The sequence below is a fragment of the Nannochloropsis gaditana genome (assembly GCF_000240725.1).
Source record: "Nannochloropsis gaditana CCMP526 unplaced genomic scaffold scaffold287, whole genome shotgun sequence".
Taxonomy (NCBI): Eukaryota; class Eustigmatophyceae; order Eustigmatales; family Monodopsidaceae; genus Microchloropsis; species Microchloropsis gaditana.
Genome location: NW_005803666.1, coordinates 13,686 through 23,856, shown reverse-complemented (window position 1 = coordinate 23,856; position 10,171 = coordinate 13,686). Strand labels below are relative to the sequence as shown.

General features: G+C 53.9%; 1 protein-coding gene across 1 annotated transcript; it reads right to left on the bottom strand.

Annotated features, from left to right (window-relative positions):
* Positions 1 to 395: 395 nt before the first annotated feature.
* On the bottom strand, positions 396 to 1,715 carry NGA_2110200 (uncharacterized protein). Its single transcript, XM_005855110.1, has one exon. It carries the CDS (start codon positions 1,704 to 1,706, stop codon positions 792 to 794), a length of 915 nt encoding a protein of 304 aa, XP_005855172.1. The 5' UTR covers positions 1,707 to 1,715; the 3' UTR covers positions 396 to 791.
* Between the last annotated feature and the right edge of the window lie 8,456 nt (positions 1,716 to 10,171).

Sequence of the window (10,171 nt, the reverse complement as noted above, 5' to 3'; positions counted from 1 at the left end):
TTGGGAGAAAAGGATGGGACATGCGGCATACAGTCTTTGGGAGGATCAAACAGCGGACAGAGTGGTGAAGAGGAGTGGTCAGTCAAGACTCGATGGGTGCGGGATGGCGGATCGGCACACATTCATGTGCAGCAGAGGTCATCGCTTGACCGGGAGTCGCGAGCTCAGAGGAAATGGAGTTGACTTGTTTATCAGAAGCCGAGGCAAAGAGACGCGCGCGGAGTGGATTGCCCAACAGAAATAGTTTAGGCAGAATGCCGTGCACCCGCTTCATTTGCAGAAAGGGCGGACATCAGCCATGTGTATAAAGCATCATTGAATGACGGGGACATAACATTTATGAAGCAAAATTGGAAAATTCAGTTGCCATGGCTTTAGCCGTGTGTCCGGCCAAATTCCGGGACTAGCAGATGCTTATTTGATCATATTATGACTGATACTGATTGTCCGTACTCACATACACTTAGAAAGCGTTTGACTTTAAGGCGCACATCCATGTGCCCATGCTCTACTTACAAATTTGCAATCCCGCAGCCTGCCCTTTGTATTATCCTAATCTACTCTATCTCACGGACGCCGCATCGTGTCAATCCTCTCGCATTCACATACGTGTATGATCCACTGCACAGCAATTCCACTGCCTGTGTTCCGCGTACCCCAGCCTCGTTGAGACCTCCCTCTAGTGTCCGCCTTTCCACCTTCCGTCTGTCCTACCCTTCCTCGGCGCTGTCCCACCCAGAAATGTCAACACTATTGACTCGGCGGCTTGGCTTCCACCCTTGAGTTTCTCATTACTGGATCAGGGCCCGAGAGAGGGAAGGAGAGGCAATCACGTCGTTGATATTGCTAACGACCCACTCCAACTGCCCCTCGTCGCCGAAGTAGTCGCTTTCGAAAGTGAAATAGTGCGTCCGCTTTTTCATTTCCCCCTGTTTCCCTCCCGTAAGACCTTGCTCAAGATCTTGCTCTGCATTATTTCCTACTCTGGGCCACGCTGTGGCCGGCCGGCTCTGGAACCAGAACGACTCTTCCACCGACAGCTCCACCTCGGCGACCAAGCGCCTGGGCACGTTCCCCTCCAGTTCCTGCAGCAAACGCCCCTCCGGTCCTATCACACCCTCCCATATGTGTGTCAATGCCTCATATCGGCCCATTGTCCCAAACAAGGCGTAAGTATTTTTGCTCAACAAGCCTTCCTCCACGCGCAAGCATCGCAACTTGGCCCGGACTGACTCCACGTGCAGGCAAGGCTTCACCCCCCACTCGGTGTACGAACGCTTTATGTCCTCCAAAAAACACGATAAATCAGGGGTACAATAATTGGAATTCGTGAAGTCTCCATATTTTCCTGCCTGCTCTCCCGAGCCGGGAACGGCCAAGAAATAGCTGACGATTCTTCTGTATGCCTGCTGAGCACCGTGCGACATATCTTCTGCCAAGGAGGCAGAAAGCTCATTCGCGATTTCGCTTGTCGTGAGGTCTCCAGGCATGTGCTCATGTTGTGGAATCACTGTGGGTTGCTTTTCGGACAGCCACCGGATGCGCGACGCAACTCTTCCTTGCACGTCTTCCTCGCCCATGAACCCCCAGGGCAGCAACATTCGATCTTGCGAGGGACCCAAGACCTCTTTCCAGCGAACATTGTACCCTTTCCACCGTGGAAAAAGTCCCCGTGCCCATCTTGTTGTCCGTTGTGCGAAAGACATGACCTCTATGTAGCGAGATAGGGAGTCGGCATGAGGGTGTTGAACACTAGAACTCTATGTGCCGTCAAAGAATTGAGGTATCAAATGCATTTGAAATACGTGAGAAATCGTCTCAAGGAAAAGCTGGGACAAAGACCAACAAGAGATCTTCGAGTGGGGATTCCCCGCGTTTCCACGCCGGTAATGCGGTCGAGTCTGGTGTGGAATGCTGGTGTCAGGCTCCGAGTTGAAGTTCGGGCTGGGGCAAGGAATGGTAGGGGTGGCCTTGGGAGAACAAGAATAATTGGAAGAACCAAAGCCGAAAATTTGCCTTTGCTGCCCCTTTTGGCTTTGGGACGTAGCCAGATTGCATGTTCTACGAAAAACAGTGTTCCAACTACTATTTTGTTACAGTCATGGAAGAGTATGCCCGAGGGATGGCTTCGTTGCTCGCCTTATTTCTTTTTTGATCCGAGGCCGTCATCCCCCCTCTCCACGCAGGACTCTTGGTGTCATGACCACTTTGACAAGTACAGAAGACGTGCCATCTCTCCGCCGCACACTTGAATCGTTGCAACGGCAGCATGCTGCACTGGATGCAGAGGAGCGAATGCTGGAGCTGAAGGTAAGTACACATAGCATCTCGTGGTTTTCATGATGGCATTATATGTTAACTTTTAGCTTTGCCGTACACAGGTCGAGGAAAAGAAAGGCGAACTCAAACGCAGCGAGGCCCGTCTTCAAAGTTTACAGAGTGTACGGTACGTGTTTCAATTGGATCAAGAAATTGGCATGAGATGGCAGCATGAGCCGCAATCAGGGGTACTTTCCCACGAATATGAAGCCGAAAATATAATTACACACGGCTAACCCGGCGAACGCTTTCTTACTGAGACATGTCGACATCATATGTTCTCAGGCCATCTTTGGTAGAAGAACACAACATGTTGGAAAAAGAGCTTGCACGGCAGTATGACGAGTACGTGCGGCTATACCAGAATTTGGACTTTCTTGAGCAAGAAGTCGACTCTCTCCGCTCGGCAGAGCTTGCGAAACAGTCCCGTGCGGAGCGACGCATACGATGCGTGCAACGACGGGTGCAAGTAGAGGAGGAGCGGCGGCAGGAATTGGTAGCTGGAGGTGGAGGCCCGGGGAAGCAAGAGGGAGGAGGAGGGGGAAAAAGAGGAAGCAGGGCAATGTCAGACGGAGATGGAAGGAGAAGAATGAAAGCAAGCGAAAGGGGAGCAATTAAAGGATATGGGAAGGAAGCAATGGAGGGTCAGCTTTTTGTCATGGTAAGTCGTGTACCACTTTGTAAGCCAGGAAATAGAGGCAATAAAGAGGAAAGCAACCCGCCCTCAACATGACATTGGGGCACCCACAGGACTACGGGGACGAAGTCATCACTGATACGAAGGCTTTGAACAATGTGATGGATGTGAAAACGAGCAGAGGAAGGTAAGTCATTTGTGACGATGCACGTGTCTCGTTCAGACGGCTCACTGCTTTTCCACTCGTGCTCTTAGAAGGACATCCGTATCGCAGCCATCGCCACCCACATCAACATCTTCGGCTTCTCCGTCGATGGAGCACTTAAAACAGTATGGCCATCCACCTCCATTGGCAAATCGGAAATTCTCGACCGCATCTTCCATTTTGGAAATGGGTGCAAAGCGTTCTTCTCCTTCCTCGCTGGGAGAGGGAGAGGAGGAAGATGATGATTTCTCGTTCTTGCCGGGTGAGGAGAAAGAGGACGGTACCGAAGATATCCGTGATGAAGACATGGAAGCTGTACACGAAGCAGATGACGACAACTTTTAAACGAGGAGCGTGTTCTTTTTCGCGCAAATTTTGTATACAGAGCGTGTTCTGGTAAAGTCAACAAAAAAGAAAGAGCAAAATACTGTCTTATTTGCGGCGACCTTTTATGCACCCTTTCATTAGCGTCAAAATGGGCAATGCTTTCCGATAAAAGATCTGCACCTAGCAGTACTGGTGTTGCGCGAGACTCACGCAGGATGGGCCATCAGTGCGGGGGCAGGCCCTTCGACCATCTCCTCCGAACGCACCATGAAGGCGGCAATTCGCGGGATTACTGCCCACTACATAGAAAGGAGAAGTAAGTGAGCGACATGCGTGCGCAAATATGTCGTTTGTGGGTTAAAGGGAAGGGAGGTACCCGCCAAGGTGGGCTGGACGGCTCGAATCGGCGACAGGCGCTCGTCGACTCGGAGGAACCAGCTGGGTCCATGTGCGGCCTATGTCCCTTTACGGCGGGTTTATGGGGGCGATCACGGAGTACGCATGGGTAAATGATGCCGAGCTTACAGCAGTGCAATCTTCTGAGTGATCGACCAAAGTTGAGCCGCGTGCATTTAAAGACGAGTTTTTAAGTGGTAAAACAACCCCGGGCAAGATCTCGCTCCGAGACGGATCAATTTCCTACAGCGCCTTTGCATGGTACACGTACTCCACAACTCTAATTTTCGCAACTACGCGGAACAGGTCTCAACGACAGCAATAATCATGGAGGAGAAAAGAGACGCTTTAAGCGTTAAGCAACAAGTGGTGGACTTGGCTGTGGCCGAAGGTATGAATATGAAGCCCTCGTCTCCGACCTCCTAGCGTCTGACGACATGGGAGCCGCATTCGAAGTGTCTTTTGCCCGTGTCCCCTCCTGTCTTCCCCTCCCTCGCATTTTCGTCCCTCTCAACATATGACACACTATCTCATGATTTCAGGCGTGCGTGCTGCCGTGGGAGCGGGCTGTCTATCGGGATTAGGCGTCTTTGCTGCGCATAAATACAGCCCCTGGTAATGCGCTGTGCCTCCACGGCTCCCCAAGCGCCCTCCCATTCTCATGCTGGTTTTCCTCCATCTTGTATACAATTAGGTTTAACAAGTCGTTGGGCATTTCTGGGAAAGTGGGCACGGTCATGATTGCCATCACAGGAAGCTTCTTCTTGTTCAGCGAACTGGTAGGGGCTAAGAGGTTTGTGGAGATCAGACAGCCAGTAGTGCGCGTTTCAATACCATCGCTACTAGAGGCATGATGGACGCCTTGACTGACAACATGTATTGCTTCTGTCCCACCCGTTTCAACGCAACCCGCTCGCATGCCTCTCTAGGTTTTGATTGATGCGCAACGCCATCCCCAAGCCTACGGCTTCATGGACACACCTGCTTTGACGGCTGCTCCCACTGATGCGGCAAAGCCCGACGCGGAGAAGAGAGAAAAAGATGAGGGCCTGGGGATGATCCACATCAAGCCGCGGTACGTGTACGCAACGGTGGCGAATCACCTGTACGACCATCCGTTCCAAATGCTCGTCGCGCTAAGCACCCCTATAATCGGGGGGTTTTTCTACACGGAGATGCAGAAACCGGGTAAGATAGGGATTACGGAGGTGTGCCACACGACTGATGAGATGGATGCGTGGTTGAGCTGCTGTTGGGAGTGATTTGTCTGTCGCCGGGCCCTCGGTCAAAAATCCTCGGAAGTGTCTTTATCTTTAAACATTGCGGGGAAACATTGCTAAAATTGCTCGTGTGATTTCGACATTTCATGAATTCTATCATCCAGGCTTGAAGTTGTCGCAGCGCATCATTCACACACGCGTGCAAGGTCAGGCCTCCGTGATCCTGATCCTAGCACTGACCATGGGCTTCAGGGAGTGGATGACAAAGAACGGAGGCCGCATTCCCTTAGATGAAGATGACGCTTAAGTAAGCCAATGTGTCCGCCTTGAGCTATACTTCTGTGGGACAAAAGGCAGCATTGGGAGAGAGGTTGTACAGAACGAGGCGAAAGACAGCTATATACAAGGGCGAACAAGCAATATATAGGAAGAGAGCGGAAGAAAATAATATTGACGAATGATGCTGCAATCCGAATAGCCGTAGACTTTTTTTCCCCGGATTAAAATATGCATATGACAAGTTGTTCGGTGTAGTGATTGACGTGAAGATGCGCAAGCTTTTATTCTACAACACTTGGAAAAAATTACTGGGTGCAATTCATCCCGTCCAGTCTTGGGGCTGCACGCTTTACATCTCGGATGCGTGCATGACAACGGGCATATCCCGTCGTTCTGGTAAAACGTGTGTTGCAATCATGTCGCCAAAAGGCCATGGGCCGAGGAGACGCACGCACAATCCCTCATTATGACTCTGGCTGGTTTTCTCGTCGATGGAGCAGCACAAGATCGTCTAGGATAAATGCAACCTACTCGATGTCTGCCTGCCTCCTCTTTATACCTTACCCCGATGATAACGTGTACATGACGGAGCAAAGGAGCACTCTCAATTACCTTCGCGCCGGGGTTACCCGCTCGTTGAAGGCGCTTGAGAAAAAGATACACACATGCGTGTCTCCAGGGCACCCTGTGCGGAGAGCCACCCTAGAGCTGAAAGCTTACCCTCATGAAATCTTATTCTTCTCATTGTGCAGGGTAGGAGTCATGCGGACGATATCGACGCTCGTAGCGTTGTCTGCCATCGTTGGTTGCAGCGCATTTTTGGCCCCGATGCCAGCGCCCCGGCAGGTAAGGTTGACACGTCCTCGCAATGGTTTGGAAGTCAGCACGGAAGGCCAATGTCCTCGAATTTAAATTTGGACAGAAGCGGTGATAACTGATGATGAATCTATGGTTAGACGTTCATTCGTGGAGCCTTCTTATCTGATGTTGTCTTTTTTACTGCAATTGACTCATTATGTCAATCCCGCAATACATCGCTCGCTGCCTTGACCATTCGGAACCCTAACCATTCCTACAAAACCCAGCAGAGCTTCACATGCTATGCAGCCTCGTCTTTTCTTAATGTTTCCGTTGAATGGCCCCCCTCATTGTCGCGTCTGTGCTTGGCTTTCGTGCGATGGTGTCGAGCGCATATTCATTTACGCGTCCGGTCATAAACGCATGCACAACAAACAGCTTACTCGCGTCCATGCCGGCGCCTCTGCCGGAGGAGACGATGACTGGAAGAATATCATCAACTCTGAGGCTAATCTTGCAAGCTATCTTAGCGAGGAGGGGTTCCGATACTGCTTAAACAAGACACCTGAGGAACTGGAGAAGGAGGGTGACTACAATATTTTCGAGAAGATGTTCGGTGCCACAAGCAACAACGCCGCACGCATGGCTGCCCGCTCCTTCGGAAGATCTTTGACAATTGACGCATACGACGCGAAGAAAGCGGCCGAAAATAAGGAGTGGGTTGCCAAGTACGGATACAAACGATGGGTTACCAGCTACGTTGACAAGTCCGACCTGGAGACGGAGAAAGGCGCCGCGCCCGCTGCCGTGGCAGCTTCTGCCAAGAAAGCGGCTCCTCCTGCACAACCGCGCAAACCGGCCTTCTCTTTTCCCAAATTTGGAGGCCAGGTGGCAGCAAGCACCCCCGGTCCCGCCAAGAAGAGTAGCCCGGTTAAGGTGACAGCAGCAGCCAAGCCGGCCGCTGCCAAGCCGGCACCAACTCCCAAAGCGGCGGCCCCTAAGGCCAAAGCTGCAGCCCCCACCGGTCCGTTGAGCGGCAAGCCCCAGGCACAGGGAAAGGGCAACCTCAACTTGTTGAAGAAGAAGTGAGCGACGGCGAATGACTCGGCGGGGGATAAAATAGGCGAAGAGGGCATATGCATGAATGACGGTAGCTGGTCGGTGGATGAGAGAGAAAGGCAAACCGGAACAGAAGAAAATCTGGAAAGTGCCTTGTCTCGCGGTAGGATGACACCTCTGTAAAGAGGCGCCCGCCGCGAGCGGGACATCCCCATCCGCTCTCGGGAGTGTCCGTAGGGAAGGGTAAGGCGGCAGCGTAAGCGCGATGCTGGAGCAGAAAAATAGACGCCCAGCGCTTTTCGGGACACATAGGGGTCTTATGACGTCGCAGACAGGGAGAGACGTGGAGAGAGCCAGAGTGAGGACACTGACGACGATGAAGATACCGACATATAATGATCATACATCAAAAACATGTTTGTTTACCTTTTTCGTTCTTTTGTGGTTCGATCAATCAATAAATCATGGAATTAAAAACCAGTCCTTCTTCTCCTGGCCAATAAAATCCTCGCTGCACCCACGGCACAAGACACTTAAATAGCCAAGCCAGCACGCTTATCATTCACTTGCTTGAAAAATTATTCTCGCCGGTAGTAAAGGGTCAACAAGCCGCCCGCGGGATGACAGTGGGTCAACTGCGCACCCTCTTCCACTTGTGCATCACGCCAGGGGCTGCGAAGGGCCATCGTACCTCTTCCATCTTTCTCCAGTGAGTCAACCGCAAAACCAGATATGTATACAGGACACAGCGTACATTACACAGTACCTTTACCTTAATTCCTCCCTCCGCACAATCCTTTCCTTCAGACCACTCCCTAGGCCATGCCAGGTTTGGGCATCTGCCCTGGTCGCCCAAAGGTCCCCCCCGAGGAGGAGGACGGGCCGGCCGTGTCTCCGCAGGTGAGTCGCACCTCTCCTTCCTCCTCCACGCCCCATTCCTGATTCTTGGCGGGGGAATGGCCCCGGAAGAAGACCGCCAACAAGGGCTCCGCCGAGACGCCGGGAGAGCGGGTCCAGCGGCAGATTTTCAAGTGGGCCCCCATATAGGTGCATGTGTCGGTCAACTCCGGTGGGGCTAAGCTATCTGTTGCCTTCTTTGCATTCCTTATGAAGGGTAGCCGGAGTCGGGGCTGAGTGATGGTGAAAAGGCGACCCAAGCGGAAACGAGGTCGGCCATTCATCACCTCCACCGACTTTCGGGGGTGAGCACAGAGACAGTCGCTGTCTGCGTGCGACGGAGGCGGGGAAACCATTCCAAGAATTTGAAAACCGCCTGAAAAACGACCGTCTTCCCTCCCCCCTCCATCTTCACGGCCACATTCACCAAAAAGCGCGCGAGAAAGCGGGGGAGGGACAAAAAAGGCGATACAGGGAGGCTGCTGTACGCCAAGTCCCACCGCTGGGGACCTTCGGAGACGGACGTCTTACCGGGCAGGGCCTGATGCTCACCGATTCTTTCCAGGACCGTCACGTAGTTCAGAATCGCCTCCGAAGGCCCCGCGCGGATTTCGTCCATCAAGCGACTTTCCACCGCCAAGACTTTGTCCTCCAAACTCATCTCCTGCTCCAAAGAACGGGTCCGATGCCATTCCTCCACGGCCGCCGTTTTCGAGTCCAAGAGGATGTGCTCGACGGAAGACCTGTCGGCGGGTGGCATGAAATTTAAGTCCTCCTCCGCCGCCCCTGTGAGTGTGGGCGAGGGGGGCGTGACCATGCGGGGGGAAACCGTGGTCTCCAGAGGCCCGATGCGGAGCTCCTCGGCCGTGTCGATGAGGGCCTTGGGGCGTTGGGAGGCCGCTTGCCGCATTGCCTCCTGTACCGTCGTGGTGGCTGCGGGCATGGTCAGGTCTTCAACGCCGTCCACCACCAGCACGCCTCGGGATCGGTCCGCCCTTGTCGTCATCCGCTTGACGTTACGGGGCTGAGAGAGGACTTGAGCCATCTCGGCGGCCACCGTGGCCTCCATCGCGGGCTTGCTGACCTTGAGGGGAGGGTCTTCGGCGGCGAACGGGCCCTGGACTGAAGCCGAGGCTGGTGCCTCTTTCTTGGGTTTGGAGGCCTCTGCGACGGCCAAGGCCTGCAACTCTTGCTGACGTTGCTGCCGGGCGATCTGCACCTTCTCCCTCCGACGCAGGGCCTCCTCCCGGTCCCCGTCTCGGCGCCAACGCGGCTGGCTGGCTCGCTTGCCCGCGTTTCCAGCACCCACGTCCCTCGAGGAAGGAGCGACAGGGGCAGATGTTCGAGGGGGGGACTCCAACGCAGGTTTTGGGGCCCCTCCTGGTCTTGCCCTGTCCAATCTCACGCGTTCCTCCACCCACCGCTTGCTCCGCGTCTTCACAGCCGCCGTGTCTTCCCGATACATCAAGGTGGTAGAACCTCCTTCCCCCGGGGTGATTCCAGGCGACGGGGAAGAAGAAGCGGAAGACGCCTTTTCCGCTTCATATGGGGAGGAAAGTACGGCGCTGGGGGTGGCGGGGGGCGGGGGGGGCACCTGCTTGATCCCTTCTTGAAGGGCCTCCACCACCGGGGCCTGGGTGGCTGTAGCGGCTGCCTGGGTCTTGGAGAGCACGTCCTGAGCGCTGCATTGCAGCGAGGTCACTGCTGTAGTGCTCGTCAAGGACACGTCACGGTCGACAGCGCTGGTGCTACTGTGGGTGGCGGCAGGACTGCTCTTCGCGGGTGTTTTCGAAGCCATCTTTCTGCTCGACGCAATTTGGTTCAAGCGGTCTTGGATGGCGTGCACAAAGTACATGGGATCAACCTCCGCGCTGGCTTCATCGTAAGGCAAAAATTCGTGGATTTTGTCGTCCAAATCCCAGAGGGCGTTACGCAGGGCCTCGCGGAAGTCCCCCGGCAGCTTCTCCTTCTCGGGTACCCTTTCCGAAGGGGATGCCTCCCCGCCGGAATGGTTGTTCCCAGTCTCTGATGGAA

Excerpts from the sequence above, each read along its gene's own strand:
- NGA_2110200 (XM_005855110.1), bottom strand. The coding sequence starts at position 1,706 with ATGTCTTTCGCACAACGGACAACAAGATGGGCACGGGGACTTTTTCCA.